Source organism: Bufo bufo, chromosome 3, assembly GCF_905171765.1.
Source record: "Bufo bufo chromosome 3, aBufBuf1.1, whole genome shotgun sequence".
In the NCBI taxonomy this organism is placed as follows: domain Eukaryota; kingdom Metazoa; phylum Chordata; class Amphibia; order Anura; family Bufonidae; genus Bufo; species Bufo bufo.
In genome coordinates, this window is record NC_053391.1 from 110,857,214 (window position 1) to 110,883,525 (window position 26,312).

Here is a 26,312-nt window from a genome sequence, read left to right on the forward strand (position 1 = left end):
CAGTGGAACAAGTGTAACTGGACAGACTGGAGCCTGTTCAACTTCTAATTTACCTCCTACAGAAGAAATTGGCAATTAGGCTGCTTTCTTATTCTCTTATGTGTTAACATAGAGATTAGGCTACTTTCACACTCGCGTTTGGTCCGGATCCGTCATGGATCTGCACAAATGCATCCGTTCAGATAATAAAACCGCATGCATCCGTTCAGATAATAAAACCGCATGCATCCGTTCAGATAATAAAACCGCATGCATCAGTTCAGAACGGATCTGTTTGTATTATCTTTAACATATCGAAAACGGACCTGTCTTGAACACCATTGAAAGTCAATGGACAGATCCGTTTTATATTGTGTCAGTGAATACTGATCCGTCCCCATTGATTTACATTGTGTGCCAGGACGGATCCGTTTGGCTCAGTTTCGTCAGACAGACACGAGCGGAATGGAGGTGGAACGGAGCCAAACTGATGCATTCTGAGCGGATCATTATCCATTCAGAATGCATTAAGGGCGGAATCCAAAACGTCAGTGTGAAAGTAGCCTTAGTGTTGTTAGGGAACCTTGTATAATTTCACACTACTCACAGAGAAGCTGTATGGGGCAACCTAATTTGGGCCTCTTTCCCTCATGAGCCCCATATCAACCACGTTGTCTACCTCAACATTATCTACATCCTTTTGCTGTTTCTGCAACTCCCAGAAAATATAATGGATACAGCAAAAATGATGCACGTTCTTCTACTCTCTGGGTACTGAACAGGAGAGCAGGGAACCTAGAAGTGGAACGCACACCTATCAGACCTTTATTACATGTACTGTTAATATGCCATAAATGTCTCAGAGGGGAATACTCCATTAAAGAGGTTGTCCAAGATAATGAAAAACTTGCCAAAAGGAGGGAATGTGATAAAATAACAAAATAAGTACTCACCTGTAGAGTTGAGCGAACACCTGGATGTTCGGGTTCGAGAAGTTCGGCCGAACTTCCCGGAAATGTTCGGGTTCGGGATCCGAACCCGATCCGAACTTCGTCCCGAACCCCATTGAAGTCAATGGGGACCCGAACTTTTCGGCACCAAAAAGGCTGTAAAACAGCCCAGGAAAGAGCTAGAGGGCTGCAAAAGGCAGCAACATGTAGGTAAATCCCCTGCAAACAAATGTGGATAGGGAAATGAATTAAAATAATAAAAAATAAAAATGACCCAATATCAATTGGACAGAGGTCCCATAGCAGAGAATCTGGCTTCATGTCAGCACAGAATCTGTCTTCATGTCATAGCAGAGAATCAGGCTTCACGTCACCCACCACTGGAACAGGCGGCCACTGTCACACATTTAGGCCCCGGCACCCAGACAGAGGAGAGCGGTCCCGTAACAGAGAATCTGGCCTTATGTCAGCGCAGAATCTGTCTTCATGTCATAGCAGAGAATCAAGCTTCACGTCACCCACCACTGGAACAGGCCACTGTCACACATTTAGGCCCAGGCACCCAGTCAGAGGAGAGAGGTCCCGTAACAGAGAATCTGGCTTGATGTCAGCACAGAATCTGTCTTCATGTCATAGCAGAGAATCAGGTTTCATGTCACCCACCACTGGAACAGGCCACTGTCACACATTTAGGCCCAGGCACCCAGGCAGAGGAGAGAGGTCCCGTAACAGAGAATCTGGCCTTATGTCAGCGCAGAATCAGTCTTCATGTCATAGCAGAGAATCAGGCTTCACGTCACCCACCACTGGAACAGGCCACTGTCACACATTTAGGCCCCGGCACCCAGACAGAGGAGAGCGGTTCCGTAACAGAGAATCTGGCCTTATGTCAGCGCAGAATCTGTATTCATGTCATAGCAGAGAATCAGGCTTCACGTCACCCACCACTGGAACAGGCCACTGTCACACATTTAGGCCCAGGCACCCAGGCAGAGGAGAGAGGTCCCGTAACAGAGAATCTGGCCTGATGTCAGCACAGAATCTGTCTTCATGTCATAGCAGAGAATCAGGCTTCACGTCACCCACCACTGGAACAAGCCACTGTCACATATTTAGGCCCCGGCACCCAGACAGAGGAGAGAGGTCCCGTAACAGAGAATCTGGCCTTATGTCAGCGCAGAATCTGTATTCATGTCATAGCAGAGAATCAGGCTTCACGTCACCCACCACTGGAACAGGCCACTGTCACATATTTAGGCCCAGGCACCCAGGCAGAGGAGAGAGGTCCCGTAACAGAGAATCTGGCCTTATGTCAGCGCAGAATCTGTATTCATGTCATAGCAGAGAATCAGGCTTCACGTCACCCACCACTGGAACAGGCCACTGTCACACATTTAGGCCCAGGTACCCAGGCAGAGGAGAGAGGTCCCGTAACAGAGAATCTGGCCTTATGTCAGCGCAGAATCTGTCTTCATGTCATAGCAGAGAATCAGGCTTCACGTCACCCACCACTGGAACAGGCCACTGTCACACATTTAGGCCCCGGCACCCAGACAGAGGAGAGCGGTCCCGTAACAGAGAATCTGGCCTTATGTCAGCGCAGAATCTGTCTTCATGTCATAGCAGAGAATCAGGCTTCACGTCACCCACCACTGGAACAGGCCACTGTCACACATTTAGGCCCAGGCACCCAGGCAGAGGAGAGAGGTCCCGTAACAGAGAATCTGGCCTGATGTCAGCACAGAATCTGTCTTCATGTCATAGCAGAGAATCAGGCTTCACGTCACCCACCACTGGAACAGGCCACTGTCACATATTTAGGCCCAGGCACCCAGGCAGAGGAGAGAGGTTGCGTAACAGAGAATCTGGCTTCATGTCAGCACAGAATAAGTCTTCATGTCATAGCAGAGAATCAGGCTTCACGTCACCCACCACTGGAACAGGCCACTGTCACACATTTAGGCCCCGACACCCAGACAGAGGAGAGGTTCATTCAACTTTGGGTTGCCGCGCAATATAATGGTAAAATGAAATTAAAAATAGTATTGAATGAGGAAGTGCCCTGGAGTAGAATAATATATTGTTAAGGGGAGGTAGTTAATATCTAATCTGCACAAGGGATGGACAGGTCCTGTGGGATCCATGCCTGGTTCATTTTTATGAACGTCAGCTTGTCCACATTGGCTGTAGACAGGCGGCTGCGTTTGTCTGTAATGACGCCCCCTGCCGTGCTGAATACACGTTCAGACAAAACGCTGGCCGCCGGGCAGGCCAGCACCTCCAAGGCATAAAAGGCTAGCTCTGGCCACGTGGACAATTTGGAGACCCAGAAGTTGAATGGGGCCGAACCATCAGTCAGTACGTGGAGGGGTGTGCACAGGTACTGTTCCACCATGTTAGTGAAATGTTGCCTCCTGCTAACACGTTCCGTATCAGGTGGTGGTGCACTTAGCTGTGCCGTGGTGACAAAACTTTTCCACATCTCTGCCATGCTAACCCTGCCCTCAGAGGAGCTGGCCGTGACACAGCTGCGTTGGCGACCTCTTGCTCCTCCTCTGCCTTCGCCTTGGGCTTCCACTTGTTCCCCTGTGACATTTGGGAATGCTCTCAGTAGCGCGTCTACCAACGTGCGTTTGTACTCGCGCATCTTCCTATCACGCTCCAGTGTAGGAAGTAAGGTGGGCACATTGTCTTTGTACCGGGGATCCAGCAAGGTGGCAACCCAGTTAAAATGTGGGCAACTCTGCTGTCGTTGCACAGGCACTGCAGCATGTAGTCGCTCATGTGTGCCAGGCTGCCCAGAGGTAAGGACAAGCTGTCCTCTGTGGGAAGCGTATCGTCATCGTCCTGTGTTTCCCCCCAGCCACGCACCAGTGATGGGCCCGAGCTGCTTTGGGTGCCACCCCGCTGTGAACATGCTTCATCCTCATCCTCCTCCTCCTCATCCTCGTCCTCCTCGTCCTCCAGTAGTGGGCCCTGTCTGGCCACATTTGTACCTGGCCTCTGGTGTTGCAAAAAACCTCCCTCTGAGTCACTTTGAAGAGACTGGCCTAAAAATGCTAAAAATGACCCCTCTTCCTCCTCTTCCTCCTGGGCCACCTCCTCTTCCATCATCGCCCTAAGTGTTTTCTCAAGGAGACATAGAAGTGGTATTGTAACGCTGATAACGGCGTCATCGCCACTGGCCATGTTGGTGGAGTACTCGAAACAGCGCAACAGGGCACACAGGTCTCGCATGGAGGCCCAGTTATTGGTGGTGAAGTGTGTCTGATCCGCAGTGCGACTGACCCGTGCGTGCTGCAGCTGAAACTCCACTATGGCCTGCTGCTGCTCGCACAGTCTGTCCAGCATATGCAAGGTGGAGTTCCACCTGGTGGGTACGTCGCATATGAGGCGGTGAGCGGGAAGGCCGAAGTTACGCTGTAGCGCAGACAGGCGAGCAGCGGCAGGGTGTGAACGCCGGAAGCGCGAACAGACGGCCCGCACTTTATGCAGCAGCTCTGACATGTCGGGGTAGTTGCGAATGAACTTCTGCACCACCAAATTCAGCACATGCGCCAGGCAAGGGATGTGCGTCAAACCGGCTAGTCCCAGAGCTGCAACGAGATTTCGCCCATTATCGCACACCACCAGGCCGGGCTTGAGGCTCACCGGCAGCAACCACTCATCGGTCTGTTGTTCTATACCCCGCCACAACTCCTGTGCGGTGTGGGGCCTGTCCCCCAAACATATGAGTTTCAGAATGGCCTGCTGACGTTTACCCCGGGCTGTGCTGAAGTTGGTGGTGAAGGTGTGTGGCTGACTGGATGAGCAGGTGGAAGAAGAGGAGGAGGAAGCTGAGTAGGAGGAGGAGGAGACAGGAGGCAAAGAATGTTGCCCTGCGATCCTTGGCGGCGGAAGGACGTGCGCCAAACAGCTCTCCGCCTGGGGCCCAGCCGCCACTACATTTACCCAGTGTGCAGTTAGGGAGATATAGCATCCCTGGCCGTGCTTACTGGTCCACGTATCTGTGGTTAGGTGGACCTTGCCACAGATGGCGTTGCGCAGTGCACACTTGATTTTATCAGACACTTGGTTGTGCAGGGAAGGCACGGCTCTCTTGGAGAAGTAGTGGCGGCTGGGAACAACATACTGTGGGACAGCAAGTGACATGAGCTGTTTGAAGCTGTGTGTGTCCACCAGCCTAAATGACAGCATTTCATAGGCCAGTAGTTTAGAAATGCTGGCATTCAGGGCCAGGGATCGAGGGTGGCTAGGTGGGAATTTACGCTTTCTCTCAAATGTTTGTGAGATGGAGAGCTGAACGCTGCCGTGTGACATGGTTGAGATGCTTGGTGACGCAGGTGGTGGTGTTGGTGGTACATCCCATGTTTGCTGGGCGGCAGGTGCCAACGTTCCTCCAGAGGCAGAGGAAGAGGCCGAGGCGGCGGCAGCAGCAGCAGCAGAAGAGGCCGAGGCAGCAGCAGAAGAGGCCGAGGCGGCAGCAGCAGAAGAGGCAGCAGGGGGAGCCTGAGTGACTTCCTTGTTTTTAAGGTGTTTACTCCACTGCAGTTCATGCTTTGCATGCAGGTGCCTGGTCATGCAGGTTGTGCTAAGGTTCAGAACGTTAATGCCTCGCTTCAGGCTCTGATGGCACAGCGTGCAAACCACTCGGGTCTTGTCGTCAGCACATTGTTTGAAGAAGTGCCATGCCAGGGAACTCCTTGAAGCTGCCTTTGGGGTGCTCGGTCCCAGATGGCGGCGGTCAGTAGCAGGCGAAGTCTCTTGGCGGCGGGTGTTCTGATTTTGCCCACTGCTCCCTCTTTTGCTACGCTGTTGGCTCGGTCTCACCACTGCCTCTTCCTCCGAACTGTGAAAGTCAGTGGCACGACCTTCATTCCATGTGGGGTCTAGGACCTCATCGTCCCCTGCATCGTCTTCCACCCAGTCTTGACCCCTGACCTCCTGTTCAGTCTGCACACTGCAGAAAGACGCAGCAGTTGGCACCTGTGTTTTGTCATCATCAGAGACGTGCTGAGGTGGTATTCCCATGTCCTCATCATCAGGAAAAATAAGTGGTTGTGCGTTAGTGCATTCTATCTCTTCCACCCCTGGGGAAGGGCTAGGTGGATGCCCTTAGGAAACCCTGGCAGCAGAGTCTTCAAACAGCATAAGAGACTGCTGCATAACTTGAGGCTCAGACAGTTTCCCTGATATGCATGGGAGTGATGTGACAGACCGATGGGCTTGGTTTTCATGCGCCATCTGTGCGCTTTCTGCAGAAGACTGGGTGGGAGATAATGTGAACGTGCTGGATCCACTGTCGGCCACCCAATTGACTAATGCCTGCACCTGCTCAGGCCTTACCATCCTTAGAACGGCATAGGGCCCCACCAAATATCGCTGTAAATTCTGCTGGCTACTGGGACCTGAGGAAGTTGGTTCACTAGGACGTGTGGCTGTGGCCACGTCCTCTCCCAGCACCAGAGGGTACACTAACACCACCACGACCATGTCCACGTCCGCGTCCCTTATTAGATGTTTTCCTCATTGTTCCCGTTCACAACAATTTTGAGAATGGCAAATTTGGGAATGCTTTTTCAACCCAGAACAAAAAGTCTGCTTTTACGGTCACTACAAATAACTTGACCAGCTAAAACTGTGCAGATTTGGTTGAATAGAGATGTGAGACCTGTTTTTTTTTGCGCTGTGTGACAGTTATAGGTTTAATCACAGAATGACACTTCTATCAGCACGCTAGCGTGTGTCTTAGGTTTTTCTGAATCACACTATCAATACCTTCAATGTAAGATTTTCTTTTTGAGATAGATTTCAAGTAGGCCTCAAATACCACAAACTAGTTATTTTCAGAATGGCAAATTTGGGAATGCTTTTTCAACCCAGAACAAAAAGTCTGCTTTTACGGTCACTACAAATAACTTGACCAGCTAAAACTGTGCAGATTTGGTTGAATAGAGATGTGAGACCTGTTTTTTTTTTGCGCTGTGTGACAGTTATAGGTTTAATCACAGAATGACACTTCTATCAGCACGCTAGCGTGTGTCTTAGGTTTTTCTGAATCACACTATCAATACCTTCAATGTAAGATTTTCTTTTTGGGATAGATTTCAAGTAGGCCTCAAATACCACAAACTAGTAATTTTGAGAATGGCAAATTTGGGAATGCTTTTTCAACCCAGAACAAAAAGTCTGCTTTTACTGTCACTACAAATAACTTGACCAGCTAAAACTGTGCAGATTTGGTTGAATAGAGATGTGAGACCTGTTTTTTTTTTGCGCTGTGTGACAGTTATAGGTTTAATCACAGAATGACACTTCTATCAGCATGCTAGCGTGTGTCTTAGGTTTTTCTGAATCACACTATCAATACCTTCAATGTAAGATTTTCTTTTTGAGATAGATTTCAAGTAGGCCTCAAATACCACAAACTAGTTATTTTCAGAATGGCAAATTTGGGAATGCTTTTTCAACCCAGAACAAAAAGTCTGCTTTTACGGTCACTACAAATAACTTGACCAGCTAAAACTGTGCAGATTTGGTTGAATAGAGATGTGAGACCTGTTTTTTTTTGCGCTGTGTGACAGTTATAGGTTTAATCACAGAATGACACTTCTATCAGCACGCTAGCGTGTGTCTTAGGTTTTTCTGAATCACACTATCAATACTTTCAATGTAAGATTTTCTTTTTGGGATAGATTTCAAGTAGGCCTCAAATACCACAAACTAGTAATTTTGAGAATGGCAAATTTGGGAATGCTTTTTCAACCCAGAACAAAAAGTCTGCTTTTACGGTCACTACAAATAACTTGACCAGCTAAAACTGTGCAGATTTGGTTGAATAGAGATGTGAGACCTGTTTTTTTTTTGCGCTGTGTGACAGTTATAGGTTTAATCACAGAATGACACTTCTATCAGCACGCTAGCGTGTGTCTTAGGTTTTTCTGAATCACACTATCAATACCTTCAATGTAAGATTTTCTTTTTGGGATAGATTTCAAGTAGGCCTCAAATACCACAAACTAGTTATTTTCAGAATGGCAAATTTGGGAATGCTTTTTCAACCCAGAACAAAAAAATCTGCTTTTACGGTCACTACAAATAACTTGACCAGCTAAAACTGTGCAGATTTGGTTGAATAGCAATGTCAGGTCTATTTTTTAGGCGCTGGGTGACAGGCTCAACTTGCCCCTGATGTAATATATGGCCAAAAAATAACCACACTGTTAATCGTTAAATGCACTTGGGTGACACAGGCTCAGCCTGCAGCTGATGTAGTATATGGCCAAAAAATAATCAGACTGTTGATGGTTAAATACACTTGGGTGACACAGGCTCAGCCTGCAGCTGATGTAGGATATAGCACAAAATAACCACACTATCGATGGTTAAATACACTTGGTGATAGCTCGTGCTGGCGCACCACAAGTCACAAAATGGCCGCCGATCACCCCAGAAAAAAAGTGATCTAAAAACGCTCTGGGCAGCCTCAAAAAAGTGAGCAAGTCAATAATAGCACTTCAATGATCCACAGCTGCAGATCGATCACAGAATCAAGTCTTTTGGAGGAGTTAATCTGCCTAATCTCGCCCTAACGTCGCAGCTGCAACCTCTCCCTATACTGATCATAGCAGAGTGACGTGCGGCACTACGTGACTCCAGCTTAAATAGAGGCTGGGTCACATGGTGCACTGGCCAATCACAGCCATGCCAATAGTAGGCATGGCTGTGATGGCCTCTTGGGCCAAGTAGTATGACGCTTGTTGATTGGCTGCTTTGCAGCCTTTCAAAAAGCGCCAAGAAAGCGCCGAACACCGAACCCGAACACGGACTTTTACGAAAATGTTCGGGTTCGGGTCCGTGTCACGGACACCCCAAAATTCGGTACGAACCCGAACTATACAGTTCGGGTTCGCTCATCCCTACTCACCTGTTAGATGCTCTGCCATTCCAGTGCCACCACTCGAGTAATCACTGCCTGGCTTTTTTACTTAGTTGTGTGTGTGTCTATATCCAAGTGACCTTTTGTGGCCAAATACTGGCTTTAGCAGTGTATGTGCAGTACACTGGAGCAGAGGGTATCTGCAAATGGTTTGTTATTAATGGCATGTTAATGTATTGCACTGTTATGTTAGGTATACCCAGCATAGCATGGTATGATTGGAAAACCCAGGGTTAAAAATTCTAGGCTAACCCTCTTACTAGGGGCAGGAGTGAGCTGGTCCTGCTTCTAAGAAGTGCATAGTGAGAGTTCAGAGAGAAAGCATGTCTGATGCTTCTTCTTCTTAGGCCCAGAAAGATACATAGACAACAGATTTCTGTGTGGTAGCTGCAAGATCTACAGCAAAAAAGAGAGAAAGGAGAGCTTAGAATCTGCATGATCGAATAAAAAGAGTCAGTCAGTAGGGTAACCGCTGTTAAGGGCAATACAGACTTTACTGCAATGGAGGGATGTTCGCCAAGGGAAAAAAGGGTGCCCCCTCTTTGCTCAACACTGGCCCTAGAAAGCAACAGTTTGAGGACAGCCGCCATGATTGATTGTCACAGCCAGAGCCACTACCACTCCCATCCTCCACTCTGGCTCTTCAAGGGCTTGCTGCATATGGCTTAGGACCACTGAGGCTAGTGCTGCAGTTGTTATGTGGGTATAAAGGCACATCATTGCTACAGCTAAGTAAACAAATCCTGGCATGGAGCTCTTGACCAGGTGATCTAACAGTATCTGTTTTTAAGTTATCACAATCCCTCCCGCTGGCCAGGTTTTTCATTGTCTTGGATAATGCCATTAAGTATTATCACAGTCATTGGGAGTGGTGAAATCTCTGACCAGAAAAGATATACATTAGAGATAGAAACATAGAAACATAGAAACATAGAATGTGTCGGCAGATAAGAACCATTTGGCCCATCTAGTCTGCCCAATATACTGAATACTATGGATAGCCCCCGGCCCTATCTTATATGAAGGATGGCCTTATGCCTATCCCATGCATGCTTAAACCCCTTCACTGTATTTGCAGCTACCACTTCTGCAGGAAGGCTATTCCATGCATCCACTACTCTCTCAGTAAAGTAATACTTCCTTATATTACTTTTAAACCTTTGCCCCTCTAATTTAAAACTGTGTCCTCTTGTGGTAGTTTTTCTTCTTTTAAATATGCTCTCTTCCTTTACCGAGTTGATTCCCTTTATGTATTTAAAAGTTTCTATCATATCCCCTCTGTCTCTTCTTTCTTCCAAGCTATACATATTAAGGTCCTTTAACCTTTCCTGGTAAGTTTTATCCTGCAATCCATGTACTAGTTTAGTAGCTCTTCTCTGAACTCTCTCTAGAGTATCTATATCCTTCTGGAGATATGGCCTCCAGTACTGCGCACAATACTCCAAGTGAGGTCTCATCAGTGTTCTGTACAGCGGCATAAGCACTTCACTCTTTTTACTGCTTATACCTCTCCCTATACATCCAAGCATTCTGCTGGCATTTCGTGCTGCTCTATTACATTGTCTTCCCACCTTTAAGTCTTCTGAAATAATTACTCCTAAATCCCTTTCCTCAGATACTGAGGTCAGGACTGTGTCAAATATTCTATATTCTGCCCTTGGGTTTTTACGCCCCAGGTGCATTATCTTGCACTTATCCTCATTAAATTTCAGTTTCCAGAGTTCTGACCATTCTTCTAGTTTTCCTAAATCCTTTTCCATTTGGCGTTTCCCTCCAGGAACATCAACCCTGTTACATATCTTTGTGTCATCAGCAAAAAGACAAACCTTACCAGCGAGGCCTTTTGCAATATCACTTATGAAGATATTAAACAAAATCGGTCCCAGTACAGATCCCTGTGGAACCCCACTGGTAACATTACCTTGTTTTGAATGTTCTCCATTGACTACAACCCTCTGTTGTCTGTCACTCAGCCACTGCCTAATCCACTCAACAATATGGGAGTCCATGCTCAATGACTGCAGTTTATTGATAAGTCTTCTATGTGGGACAGTGTCAAAAGCCTTACTAAAATCTAGATATGCGATGTCTACTGCACCTCCACCGTCTATTATTTTATTCACCCAGTCAAAAAAATCTATAAGATTTGTTTGACATGATCTCCCTGAAGTAAACCCATGTTGTTTTTCATCTTGCAATCCATGGGATTTTAGATGTTCCACAATCCTATCCTTTAATAGGGTTTCCATTAATTTGCCTACTATTGATGTCAGACTCACTGGTCTATAGTTGCTCGATTCCTCCCTACTACCTTTCTTGTGAATGGGCACGACATTTGCCAATTTCCAATCTTCCGGGACGACTCCTGTTACTAATGATTGGTTAAATAAATCTGTTAACGGTTTTGCCAGCTCACCACTAAGCTCTTTTAATAATTTTGGGTGTATCTCATCAGGCCCCTGTGACTTATCTGTCTTCACCTTAGACAGCAAACTTAGAACATCTTCCTCTGTAAAGATACATGCATCAAACGATTTAATAGTCATTCTTTCTAGTGGAGGTCCTTCTCCTTTTTCTTTTGTAAAAACTGAACAGAAGTATTCATTAAGGCAGTCGGCTAGCCCTTTATTCTCTTCTACATACCTTCCGTCCTTTGTTTTTAATTTAGTTATTCCTTGTTTTAATTTCCTTTTTTCATTTATATATCTGAAGAATGTCTTATCCCCTTTTTTTATAGACTGAGCTAGTTTTTCTTCTGCCTGCGCTTTAGAAGTTCTTATAACTTGCTTGGCCTCTCTCTGCCTAATCTTGTAGATTTCCTTATCTTCATTGCTCTGGGTTTTTTTATAATTACAAAATGCTAGCTTTTTATTTTTAATGATTTGGGCCACTTCTGCTGAGTACCACATTGGTCTCCTCCTTTTTTTGCTTTTACTGACAAGTCTAATGCAATTTTCTGTTGCCTTCAATAATGCACCTTTTAAGTAGTCCCATTTCTCCTGGACTCCATGTAATCCGTTCCAGTCTGATAAGGACTCATTTATGACTAATTTCATTTTTGAAAAGTCTGTTTTTCTAAAATCTAAAACTTTTGTTTTTGTGTGGTGGGACTCTTTCACAGTTCTTATATTAAACCACACTGACTGGTGATCACTAGATCCCAAGGTTTCGCCTACAATGACATCATATACCGAATATCCGTTTGTGAATACCAAATCCAAAATGGCCTCCCTCCGGGTTGGCTCCTCAACCACTTGTTGTAGAGATAACCCCAGTAGGGAATTTAGAATATCTGTACTCCTGGTAGAACTTGCTATTTTGGTTTTCCAGTTTATATCTGGAAGATTGAAATCTCCCATAATGATAACTTCTCCTTTCATTGTCATTTTAGCTATTTCTTCAACTAGTAGATCATCTAGTTCTTTAACTTGACCAGGTGGTCTATATATCACACCTACACGAGTTACTGCATGGTTAGCAAACTGCAACGTAACCCAAACTGACTCTATGTTGGCCTCACCAACTTGTATTAGGTTAGATTTAATGCTATCTTTCACATACAGGGCCACTCCTCCTCCTTTCTTGCCTTCTCTGTCTCTTCTGTATAAAGAGTACCCTGGTATGGTTATGTCCCAGTCATTTCTTTCATTAAACCATGTCTCCGTAACAGCCACTAAATCTACATTCTCAGATGCCATTATTGACCCAAGTTCATTGATTTTTTTACCTAAACTGCGAGCATTTGTAGACAGGACTCTGAGCTTATCATTTCTTAACCTCAGTGCTTCTGGCCTGTTCTGGCATTGTTTCGGGGGGCAATTGGACTCTTTTATTTTCACTCTTTTGCCCCCCCTTACTAGTTTAAATACTCTTTCGCAAATTCTTGGAGTTGTTCACTAAGTACATTTGTTCCTTTGAGAGAAAGATGCAAACCATCTTTTTTGTACAGTTCCTTTCTATTCCAAGTAGAGCTATCATGAGAAACAAAGCCAAATCCTTGCTCTTGACACCATTTACCAAGCCATATGTTGAACTCCTTTATGCGCCTCTGCCTATCATTCTGAACATTATGCACAGGCAGAACTTCAGAAAATGAAATGGTGGATGCAAAATCCTGTACGTCATTACCAAGTGTGATAAAAGATTTTTTCACCTCTGACACTTCATTGCAAGCCAGGTCATTTGTCCCTAGATGGATGAGCGAAAAGATTGTAAACTAAATTCATTACGAATTTCATCAACCAGTCACGGGGACAGTAAGCAGGGAAATCTGTATGCTGAACTGCCATACTGTGTTCAGCTTTTGACCTGAAAGTATGTGTCTCGCAGTGTCGGACAAAAAGCAGCTGTGTACATAATCTACTAATGTAAAGAGCAGAAGCAACATAGTGCCAAAACCTACAAAAACACTGCCAGGGCTAGATCTGCTTCTATTATGGTCAGCTTGGGAACTGGTGATCCCCCTGATACTGTGGATGCAGGCTGAAAACATGCCAGACCTAAGTCCAGCTTGGCTGCTGATAGCCCTGCACCAATATCTCCAATCTGGCAGTTTTCCTCCACAGTCCCAGAAGACTTAATCATTGGTTTGTGCAAGATCTTCAGGATCAAAATAAGCCATAGGCATTCAAACACAAATGTAGGCACCACAGCTCTATTGAACCAGTGGGAAAATAGAAGTGGTCGCCAGCTAGCGCAACAAGAGTGTTCTCCTTCTTCTAGTGCAGTCGCTGCTGTACCACATAGCGGATTCTGCCATCTTTACTGAGCTGATGGCATGTGCTCTGGCTCACTGGAAGATACCTAACCACCATTATTTCTCCAAAAATCCATCTGTGCCTTCTACTATCAATTGGCAGAGAACGCTGGCTGCTCCTTGCAGTTCTTGCTGTGTGTCCAAGTTGCTGGTGGTGCAGGCGCTGCCATACCACTTAGAAGATTCTGCTGCCTTTAGTGAGCTTATAGTGTGTGCTTAGCCTCACTGAAAAATACCTAGCCTCCATTATTTCTCCAAAAAATCCATTCCTACCTTGTACTATTATGTGGCAAAGAAAATGGGCTGTTCCTTGCAATTCTTGCTGTGGTTCAAGGTGCACACCATGGTGGACACCTGGAGTAGGTGTTACATGCACGTACAGTACATGTATTTCATTGCCCAATGAAATGTGTCAATGTTTTGCGAAGCAGCACTGCAGCAAGAAGACCAAGTCCTATTGGGACCTCCATGTTTATCTCAGTGTGGTTCCCACACCAGGCACTTATCCACCTCCTCCACATCCTCCTCCATGGACATTCAGCCATCCTCAACAAAAGTAGGGCAGAGTGTCACTCCCAATCCCTCTCCCTCCTACCATATGTGTAAAGTGAAGCATTGCAATGCTGTGTTAGAGCTGATTGGCCTAGGCGATAGTAGCCACACAGCCGATCACTTGCTAAAGTGCATCAACCATTCCTAGAGTATGTGGCAAGGAGTGCCCTCCTTGACTTCCAGTGACAGAACAGTATGCCATTGCACAGCTTAATCTGTGATGTTCCAATTCACCTTGCATATGCTAGACCATTTGTATGAGCAGCTTAAAGCCATGAATGATTTTGTCATGCACCAGATTATCTTATCAATGAGCATGTCTCATTTCTAAGTCAGGCAATGGAAGCTCATCAGAGATGCCTGTGGTGTTTTCAGGCCCTTCAAAAAGATTTTTAGTGGGGACAACTATCGCATCAACAATGTCATTACCCCAATATTTATTGTATAGCAGACACTCGCGATGATATAACAAGGCAGGGCAGAAGAAGAACAGCTTATTCATTTTGCTGACCGCCCTCTAGCTGTTGGGGACCCACATGGAGAAAGTCTGATGTAGGAGGAGGAGGAGCTACCACTGGAGGAGAAGAAGGCTGCTGCTAATGAGGACAGTGATATTGGCCATGATGACTAATTATCTCAGTAGGGGGGCAGAGCCAGAATAAACTGGGCCCTTGGGCACGCTGGTGACAAAGGCAAAACGTTTGCTTGGTTGCTTACATAATCACAGCCGTATCATTCACATGAAGCAATCTGATGATTACTGGTTAGCCATGTTTTAGACTCTCACTATCAAAGTGAAATGGGGGAATATGTTCCTGTTGCTGAAAGGGACGCCAAATTACTTTACTACCACGATAAGCTGTGTACGCAGCTTTCATAGAACAGATGCCTGCCGCCTGCGTGTCTGAGGTCTTTCTCCACTACCACAGAGTCCGCTGCAGCAAGCAGCAGAATCCTTAGCAGCCAGTTCGGCATCATTGAAATGATGGAGCAATTTTCTCATGTGCTGTGCCAAGCTAAGGCTAAGTAGCAAATGGAAACATACCGCCTTAACACCAAGGTTCCGTCCTACTTGGACTCTTGCCTCTGGCACATACCATCATGTTCCCCGACCCCATAGACTTCTGGGCAGACAAATTGTTTCAATGGCCTAAATTGGCCCAGTATGCTGTCTCTGTTCTGTCTTATCCAACCATCAGTGTCATCTCAGAGAGGGCTTTCAGCACAGCAGGGGGAGTTGTGACACCCAAACAGACAAGGTTGTCCTCCACCAGTATATAAAACATCACTTTTGTCAAAATGAACAAGGCATGGATGTGTGAGGATTTTCACACTCCTTTGGTGGAGGCTGATGAATAGATCTGCCATTGCTGACAGTGCCCCATCATGCCAATGTCAGGCTGCTTACCATCATGTTCTGTACCGTATGGCTGCTGCTGCAGCCATTGTGCCACTTCTGCTGTCTGCCTGCCTACCATCATCTTCTGTAACGTACGGCTGCTGCTGCCATTGTTGCCACTATCATGCCACTGCCACTGTCTGCCTTCCTATCATCATGTTCCATACTCTATCGCTGCTGCCATCATGCCACTGCTGCTGTCTACCTGCATAGCATCATGTTCGGTATCATATGGCTACTGCTGCTGCCACCATCATGTCACTGCCACTGTCTGCATGCCTACCATCATGTTCCTTACCATATTGTTGCTGCTGCATTCATGCCACTACCGCTGTCTGCCTGCCTACCATCATGTTCCTTACTCTATGGCTGCTGCTGCCGCCATCATGTCTCTGCCACTCTCTGTTTGTCTATCATCATGTTCCATATCAATTTTTGGAAGGTTTTTAATATGAAAAAAAAAAAAAAACATAACACATTCAATGGCGCAGTGTGTTTTTAAATATGCTGTTTGTTAACGCCATCAAACATGCATTTACCCATAGCTATATATGGCAGTGTCACTCATTATTTGCTTTTGCTCTCTTTGCTTTTAAGAGCTTAGAAGAGGGAGGGGAAGTGAAAGAGCAAAACTTTGTACAAAAAAAAAAGAAAAGAAAAAAGAGATAACAAAAGAATACAAAAAAATCTGAATCCTAAAAAACCTCAGGGTGTCATATACCAAATTCCAGGCCAAGTGGAGCAACTTTCACTTGTGACAAATAAATTTGGACAGAAATCTGATATTTTTTTGTTTATTGAAAGCAATTTCAAGATGTTCACTAATCTCTAGTAGAAGTATAATAAAGGGGTAGTCCAAGAAGAACAACTTTCTTTCTAAATGTAGCGTCACATCCATCACCTCTTATGAATCTTGCAGGTAAAACCCCGGCCATCTGCTGTTTTGACTGGGGGAAGCTGCTCTTTGCAGCTGCTCTACATTCTAGCTATGGACAGGGATTGTCCTGAGCTGCTCACATCGATACAGAAATGCACTCGTTTCCACATAATGTTCAGCAAGTAAAGAACAACACCGTTCGAAACGCGTAGATCGTGGGGAGCAGTGGGTTCCTGTGTCACTGTTGCTGTCTGTACCTGTATTTTGGTGAAGAATTTAATAAAGACCGGGATTTTTTCACAAAACGTCCTTTGGTGCCGGAGCCTTTTTCCACTTTGTCTAAGCAAAAATTGCCCCTTTAGTGACATATCTCATAGACTTGCCATAAATGTTGAGGATGTGAATATTATTTCACCAAGGGCAGAAGTAATACATACATTATATTGGTAAATGTCTTATCTTGCTAATAATATGTGCTAATAATAAACCAATTATATTCTCACAAATTCCCTGTAGAAAATCTGGGGGACTGTCTGTATAAACACTGTAATTGAGACCAAATTGGTTGTTTTTGGAGGGATGCCAGTATGCATTTTCATTTTCTCAGCTACCTTGCTACTAGTATCAGCCTTGATATAAGATTTACCTTGCTCTTGAAACTGGCCGATATGTATTAGAAAGAATAGAAAAATACTATGTAATTCTATTTTGTCTTCTACATTACCAGAAAATGTATCTCAGTGTTTTCATTCCCAAATTCTTGAGGATTATACATGAACAACACCGGAAAACCTATGCTACAGAAAGACAATTTGAAATATTGCTTATATAAGAACACCCGCTTCCCTCACTAAGTCCGGCAATCTGTGCTAAGACTGTTCAATCCCCAGGTCTTATGCCTTGAAGGCAGTTTCGTAGATCCTTCCTTATCTCTATATAAAGGTTAATCTTGCAGTCTGAATCTATTTTCATCCACAGATAGCAGGTGCAATGGAGGAAGCAGTTGGTTTGAATTTGGAAGGCGTAAAGAAGAAAATTTGTCATGGGGGTACTGGAGACCTGCCCAAATTTATCACTGGATCGAAGGTTTGTCTTGCGTCTGTCTAAGTTTGCCAAGTACAAAGGGCACTGTTAATCTGATAAGGTTACTATTGTGTATACTGTGGGCAGAGAAGAGATTAGTATAGAATGCAATACACTTTCTGTGTCTGCTCCCTATGAATTTGTCCCTGCACAATTATTGATAAAACAGATGATGTAGATAGATAGATAGATAGATAGATAGATAGATAGATAGATAGATAGGGTTCTGTACAATTTCCAAATTGGATGAAGCAGTAATAGGGCACTCATACACCACTATGGGACTCTATAGTTACCTATGTGTGTCACCAAACACAGATATGTTTCAGATTACATAGAAATATTGAAGAGATAGATGGATATATATCAAAAGAGTGAATAGATACATGGTCAAAATAACATGCTTCAATTATAATGGGTGCACACCTCCCTAACCCTAACCCAACCTGTGCAAAATGAGTGCAATGTGTTTTAAACGCTCAAAACCGCTCCAAGTTAAAAGAATTCTGAATATCTAGGTCCTTGCACTGCCGCGTGAGTTGTTTTTAAACTTTATTGATTACGATCACTTTTTATACTTGTATACAGGTGATATCACATTATGGTAATGTGACTTATTATCACTAATCGATGCACTGCTTTGTTTACAGTATGGTTACTGATTTTTCATACATTGTATTGGAATATACGACTCACCACTAATATGATATTCATGATTTTGATATTTTTATTGTATTCCACGTATGTGTTTTACTTTGTAATTGGATTATTACCACTTTGTTTTATGCTATGCATTATGGGTATATATACCTGGGTATGACACTGTATTGTATGCTTGAGAAAGACCGCATCGAGCGGTTGAAACGTTGCAAGGGGAATAAAGATCCACCATTTCTTTCACTGTATTTGGAGTGCTGCCTCATCCTTTGATGCTATGCTTATGATAGCCGTGTGAGCCTGCGGCTTTGAGGATATTTGCACCCACTTGCACTGGTCTTGTGCTGCTGTGGCCTTTTTTTTAATTCTATATATATATATATATATATATATATATATATGAATATTATCAAACCTTCATTTTTTTATTCTTTAGCTTGCTGTGTATAATGTCTATATTACAGAATTTCAGGATGTATGCTTGTAAGATAAATATACAATAGAGTTACAGCAATACAAAGTAAAAACTGCATTGCACTGCTTGATCTTTTGCTGCTTACATTGTGTGACCTGGGATTTCAGTGGCATTATCACTTAGAAATGTAAGATTACACCACAGCAGATGGTGACATATTTAATGGCAACTGTAATTAATACCTTTTATACGTTTTAGGAGAATTCTACCAATGTAAAGATTTTAGCAGAAAACCAGCAGAACAATGCAGAATGAAAGGATCTTAGCGCAGAAAAGGCTGTGCTGACAACATCAACAAATATGCTTATGCAGAGCCAGGCTGCTCATGAGTCTGACAACCTACCGACTGATTGGAAAGAAAGTCAGAAAGTACTTAGGGGGTCACTTTAACCACCTCAGCCCCCAGTGCTTAAACACCCTGAAAGACCAGGCCACTTTTTACACTTCTGACCTACACTACTTTCACCGTTTATTGCTCGGTCATGCAACTTACCACCCAAATGAATTTTACCTCCTTTTCTTCTCACTAATAGAGCTTTCATTTGGTGGTATTTCATTGCTGCTGACATTTTTTGTTATTAATCGAAATTTAACGATTTTTTTGCAAAAAAATGACATTTTTCACTTTCAGTTGTAAAATTTAGCAAAAAAAAACGAGATCCATATATAAATTTTGCTCTAAATTTATTGTTCTACATATCTTTGATAAAAAAAAAATGTTTGGGTAAAAAAAAAAAATGGTTTGGGTAAAAGTTATAGCGTTTACAAACTATGGTACAAAAATGTGAATTTCCGCTTTTTGAAGCAGCTCTGACTTTCTGAGCACCTGTCATGTTTCCTGAGGTTCTACAATGCCCAGACAGTACAAACACCCCACAAATGACCCCATTTCGGAAAGTAGACACCCTAAGGTATTCGCTGATGGGAATAGTGAGTTCATAGAACTTTTTATTTTTTGTCACAAGTTAGTGGAAAATTATGATTTTTTTTTTTTTCTTACAGAGTCTCATATTCCACTAACTTGTGACAAAAAATAAAAAGTTCTATGAACTCACTATGCCCATCACGAAATACCTTGGGGTCTCTTCTTTCCAAAATGGGGTCACTTGTGTGGTAATTATACTGCCCTGGCATTCTAGGGGCCCAAATGTGTGGTAAGGAGTTTGAAATCAAATTCTGTAAAAAATGACCAGTGAAATCCGAAAGGTGCTCTTTGGAATATGGGCCCCTTTGCCCACCTAGGCTGCAAAAAAGTGTCACACATCTGGTATCTCTGTATTCAGGAGAAGTTGAGGAATGTGTTTTGGGGTGTCTTTTTACATATACCCATGCTGGGTGAGATAAATATCTTGGTCAAATGCCAACTTTGTATAAAAAAATGGGAAAAGTTGTCTTTTGCCAAGATATTTCTCTCACCCAGCATGGGTATATGTAAAATGACACCCCAAAACACATTCCCCAACTTCTCCTGAGTACGGAGATACCAGATGTGTGACACTTTTTTGCAGCCTAGGTGGGCAAAGGGGCCCATATTCCAAAGAGCACCTTTCGGATTTCACTGGTCATTTTTTACAGAATTTGATTTCAAACTCCTTACCACACATTTGGGCCCCTAGAATGCCAGGGCAGTATAACTACCCCACAAGTGACCCCATTTTGGAAAGAAGAGACCCCAAGGTATTCGCTGATGGGCATAGTGAGTTCATGGAAGTTTTTATTTTTTGTCACAAGTTAGTGGAATATGAGACTTTGTATGAAAAAAAATAAATAAAAAAATCATCATTTTCCACTAACTTGTGACAAAAAATAAAAAATTCTAGGAACTCGCCATGCCCCTCACGGAATACCTTGGGGTGTCTTCTTTCCAAAATGGGGTCACTTGTGGGGTAGTTATACTGCCCTGGCATTCTAGGGGCCCAAATGTGTGGTAAGGAGTTTGAAATCAAATTCTGTAAAAAATGACCAGTGAAATCCGAAAGGTGCTCTTTGAAATATGGGCCCCTTTGCCCACCTAAGCTGCAAAAAAGTGTCACACATCTGGTATCTCCGTATTCAGGAGAAGTTGGGGAATGTGTTTTGGGGTGTCTTTTTACATATACCCATGCTGGGTGAGAGAAATATCTTGGTCAAATGCCAACTTTGTATAAAAAAATGGGAAAAGTTGTCTTTTGCCAAGATATTTCTCTCACCCAGCATGGGTATATGTAAAATGACACCCCAAAACACATTCCCCAACTTCTCCTGAATACGGAGATACCAGATGTGTGACACGTTTTTGCAGCCTAGGTGGGCAAAGGGGCCCATATTCCAAAGAGCACCTTTCGGATTTCACTGGTCATTTTTTACAGAATTTGATTTCAAACTCCTTACCACACATTTGGGCCCCTAGAATGCCAGGGCAGTATAACTACCCCACAAGTGACCCCATTTTGGAAAGAAGACACCCCAAGGTATTCCGTGAGGGGCATGGCGAGTTCCTAGAATTTTTTATTTTTTGTCACAAGTTAGTGGAAAATGATGATTTTTTTTATTTTATTTTTTTCATACAAAGTCTCATATTCCACTAACTTGTGACAAAAAATAAAAACTTCCATGAACTCACTATGCCCATCAGCGAATACCTTGGGGTCTCTTCCTTCCAAAATGGGGTCACTTGTGGGGTAGTTATACTGCCCTGGCATTCTAGGGGCCCAAATGTGTGGTAAGGAGTTTGAAATCAAATTCTGTAAAAAATGACCAGTGAAATCCGAAAGGTGCTCTTTGGAATATGGGCCCCTTTGCCCACCTAGGCTGCAAAAAAGTGTCACACATCTGGTATCTACGTACTCAGGAGAAGTTGGGGAATGTGTTTTGGGGTGTCATTTTACATATACCCATGCTGGGTGAGAGAAATATCTTGTCAAAAGACAACTTTTCCCATTTTTTTATACAAAGTTGGCATTTGACCAAGATATTTATCTCAGCCAACATGGGTATATGTAAAAAGACACCCCAAAACACATTCCTCAACTTCTCCTGAATACAGAGATACCAGATGTGTGACACTTTTTTGCAGCCTAGGTGGGCAAAGGGGCCCATATTCCAAAGAGCACCTTTCGGATTTCACTGGTCATTTTTTACAGAATTTGATTTCAAACTCCTTACCACACATTTGGGCCCCTAGAATGCCAGGGCAGTATAACTACCCCACAAGTGACCCCATTTTGGAAAGAAGAGACCCCAAGGTATTCGCTGATGGGCATAGTGAGTTCATGGAAGTTTTTATTTTTTGTCACAAGTTAGTGGAATATGAGACTTTGTATGAAAAAAAATAAATAAAAAAATCATCATTTTCCACTAACTTGTGACAAAAAATAAAAAATTCTAGGAACTCGCCATGCCCCTCACGGAATACCTTGGGGTGTCTTCTTTCCAAAATGGGGTCACTTGTGGGGTAGTTATACTGCCCTGGCATTCTAGGGGCCCAAATGTGTGGTAAGGAGTTTGAAATCAAATTCTGTAAAAAATGACCAGTGAAATCCGAAAGGTGCTCTTTGAAATATGGGCCCCTTTGCCCACCTAAGCTGCAAAAAAGTGTCACACATCTGGTATCTCCGTATTCAGGAGAAGTTGGGGAATGTGTTTTGGGGTGTCTTTTTACATATACCCATGCTGGGTGAGAGAAATATCTTGGTCAAATGCCAACTTTGTATAAAAAAATGGGAAAAGTTGTCTTTTGCCAAGATATTTCTCTCACCCAGCATGGGTATATGTAAAATGACACCCCAAAACACATTCCCCAACTTCTCCTGAATACGGAGATACCAGATGTGTGACACGTTTTTGCAGCCTAGGTGGGCAAAGGGGCCCATATTCCAAAGAGCACCTTTCGGATTTCACTGGTCATTTTTTACAGAATTTGATTTCAAACTCCTTACCACACATTTGGGCCCCTAGAATGCCAGGGCAGTATAACTACCCCACAAGTGACCCCATTTTGGAAAGAAGACACCCCAAGGTATTCCGTGAGGGGCATGGCGAGTTCCTAGAATTTTTTATTTTTTGTCACAAGTTAGTGGAAAATGATGATTTTTTTTATTTTATTTTTTTCATACAAAGTCTCATATTCCACTAACTTGTGACAAAAAATAAAAACTTCCATGAACTCACTATGCCCATCAGCGAATACCTTGGGGTCTCTTCCTTCCAAAATGGGGTCACTTGTGGGGTAGTTATACTGCCCTGGCATTCTAGGGGCCCAAATGTGTGGTAAGGAGTTTGAAATCAAATTCTGTAAAAAATGACCAGTGAAATCCGAAAGGTGCTCTTTGGAATATGGGCCCCTTTGCCCACCTAGGCTGCAAAAAAGTGTCACACATCTGGTATCTACGTACTCAGGAGAAGTTGGGGAATGTGTTTTGGGGTGTCATTTTACATATACCCATGCTGGGTGAGAGAAATATCTTGTCAAAAGACAACTTTTCCCATTTTTTTATACAAAGTTGGCATTTGACCAAGATATTTATCTCAGCCAACATGGGTATATGTAAAAAGACACCCCAAAACACATTCCTCAACTTCTCCTGAATACAGAGATACCAGATGTGTGACACTTTTTTGCAGCCTAGGTGGGCAAAGGGGCCCATATTCCAAAGAGCACCTTTCGGATTTCACTGGTCATTTTTTACAGAATTTGATTTCAAACTCCTTACCACACATTTGGGCCCCTAGAATGCCAGGGCAGTATAACTACCCCACAAGTGACCCCATTTTGGAAAGAAGAGACCCCAAGGTATTCGCTGATGGGCATAGTGAGTTCATGGAAGTTTTTATTTTTTGTCACAAGTTAGTGGAATATGAGACTTTGTATGAAAACAAAAAAAAAAAATCATCATTTTCCACTAACTTGTGACAAAAAATAAAAAATTCTAGGAACTTGCCATGCCCCTCACGGAATACCTTGGGGTGTCTTCTTTCCGAAATGGGGTCACTTGTGGGGTAGTTATACTGCCCTGGCATTTTCCAGGGCCCCTAATGTGTGGTAAGTAGGTAAATGACCTGTGAAATCCGAAGACAACTTTTCCCATTTTTTTATACAAAGTTGGCATTTGACCAAGATATTTATCTCACCCAGCATGGGTATATGTAAAATGACACCCCGAAACACATTCCCCAACTTCTCCTGAATACGGAGATACCACATGTGTGACACTTTTTTGCAGCCTAGGTGGGCAAAAGTGCCCAAATTACTTTTAGGAGGGCATTTTTAGACATTTGGATACCAGACTTCTTCTCACGCTTTGGGGCCCCTAAAATGCCAGGGCAGTATAAATACCCCACATGTGACCCCATTTTGGAAAGAAGACACCCCAAGGTATTCAATGAGGGGCATGGCGAGTTCATAGAAAAAAAAAATTTTGGCACAAGTTAGCGGAAATTGATTTTTTGAATTTTTTCTCACAAAGTCTCCCTTTCCGCTAACTTGGGACAAAAATTTCAATCTTTCATGGACTCAATATGCCCCTCAGCGAATACCTTGGGGTGTCTTCTTTCTAAAATGGTGTTATTTGTGGGGTGTTTGTACTGCCCTGGCATTTGAGGGTCTCCGCAATCATTACATGTATGCCCAGCATTAGGAGTTTCTGCTATTCTCCTTATATTGAGCATACGGGTAATGAGATTTTTTTTTTCCGTTCAGCCTCTGGGCTGAAAGAAAAAAATGAACGGCACAGATTTCTTCATTCGCATCGATCAATGTGGATGAAAAAATCTCTGCCAAAAAAAGAAAAAGGAGGGGAAAGGCGTCTGCCAGGACATAGGAGCTCCGCCCAACATCCATACCCACTTAGCTCGTATGCCCTGGCAAACCAGATTTCTCCATACACATCAATCGATGTGGATGAATAAATCATTGCCGGGATTTTTTTTTTTATATATATACAAAGTGTTCGCCAAAGTATATGAACACCGCCACCTCCTCAGCTCATATGCCTCGGCAAACGTATCTTTTACTGCAGAGGAGAAATCTCGTCTTGCAGCGCCGCATACACCGACTTGCGTGTAATCTGACAGCAGCGCAATGCTTCTGTCCGAATGCACATCAGTGCTGCAGCTAGTCGATCGGTTGGTCCACCTGGAAGGTAAAAAAAACAAAACAAAAAAGAAAAAACCAGGCCGCAACGCAATAACTTTATTAACTTTAGAACAGAACATATTAACTTTTTTTTAACTTTTTTAACTTTTTTACTTACCGGTAATTTTTCTTTTTTGTTTAGTTTTTTTTACCTTTATAGAACAAACCTCTCCTTCCCCATGGGACAATGTGCAAAGCGCAAATCGCCCAAAGATGTGGCGAAGTACGTTATGCACTTTATCCCAGGTGAAAGGAGAGGTTTGCAGCAGCTGTGAGTAAAAGGGCCCTAATAGCCCTGTGTGCCTGTCCTGTGAGATGCAATCCCTATGCTAGGTGTACCTGTGTGTGGTACTTCCGGAAACACTCACCAAAGCATAGGGCAGGGTGGTCAGGACAGTCAGGACAGAAATAGCGGGTGTCACGCCTTATTCCACTCCTGCTACAGACACGACATCTTTTTCGGGGTGACGGTTGGGTTGAGGTACCAGGAACGACACTGGGGAAATGTCGCTCGTGTAGACGGCTAACTACACTGGTGGATGGGGCCACGGAACCTCCTGGATACAGGAGGTTCTCGATGATCTCTTCCTGGAATTTGAGGAAGGATCCTGTTCTCCCAGCCTTACTGTAGAGAATGCAAATGAAATGAAGGGGAGCAGTAACAATTTAAAATATAACTTTTAATATGTCTATTCTCGCACGGGAGTAAAAGACCCCTTACAAACAAAAAACACACACATACAAAAAGACAGACGAGACGCCTGGAGGGTTGTGCCGCGTGACAAACGCTGCGTACCGATCCAGGTGTCAACCTCCCTAGGTCTATGAACGATGGTACAGGCCTATAGTGGAGGAACCGTGTGATTCCTAGTATCTATAGAATATGAGATAGTAGGGAATCAGGTATTTAAGAAGTGGAACGGTCTTACCAGTTCTTAAGAGAGCCTCACTTGAATAACCATATGGAATGGGTTAATGCAGGAGGAGGTCACAGGGTGTGGGTAGGTGCTCCGTCAGATGTCCATAGGTGGATGAAACATCCAAGGTGTCCAGACGGCTGGGTACGAGAGTAGCCTCAAAGAGAAACTAACCCTAGTACCTCCCTGCTTGACCTAGCCTAGCCCTAATGACCTATCACGGGGTCCGTGCCCCGCAAGGGGTGGCCCCGTCCGGAACCTTGCCTTGTTGTGAAGACCCTAGGTAACCCTAACAAGGGTAGCTAGGGACAGGAGGCTAGTAACAAGGCCGGTGAAGGTACTAAATTGATAAGGTCTCAAAGGACCATGGGAACTGGAAGTAAGCACATAAAGTGCGTATATATCGATATGTATACGTGTCCCGACGCGTTTCTTTATTGTCACATATCTTAGGTAAACTTATAAACCAAAAGGCCCCAAAAAGTCATCAGGGGACAAGGGGCTTAGTATTGAAGCTCCTGCCGATCTAATTAGTGCCACTGTCTAAGGTATCTCAGTGTAGCAAATAAATGGGGGTAATTGTTTAAAGAAACAAGTAATATACTCCACATCAAAA

General features: G+C 43.8%; 1 protein-coding gene across 2 annotated transcripts in view; it reads left to right on the forward strand.

Moving 5' to 3' along the window:
• The first annotated feature begins 1,043 nt into the window (after positions 1-1,043).
• Positions 1,044-26,312, forward strand: part of AIPL1 (aryl hydrocarbon receptor interacting protein like 1) — a 115,712-nt gene continuing 90,443 nt past the window's right edge. For both annotated transcript variants that reach the window (XM_040423479.1, XM_040423480.1), the window contains exons 1-3: positions 1,044-1,049; positions 8,383-8,389; positions 17,431-17,538. In XM_040423479.1, coding sequence (XP_040279413.1) covers positions 17,443-17,538 — 96 coding nt within the window. In that variant the 5' untranslated portion in view covers positions 1,044-1,049; positions 8,383-8,389; positions 17,431-17,442. The remainder of the gene's footprint in view (positions 1,050-8,382; positions 8,390-17,430; positions 17,539-26,312) is intronic.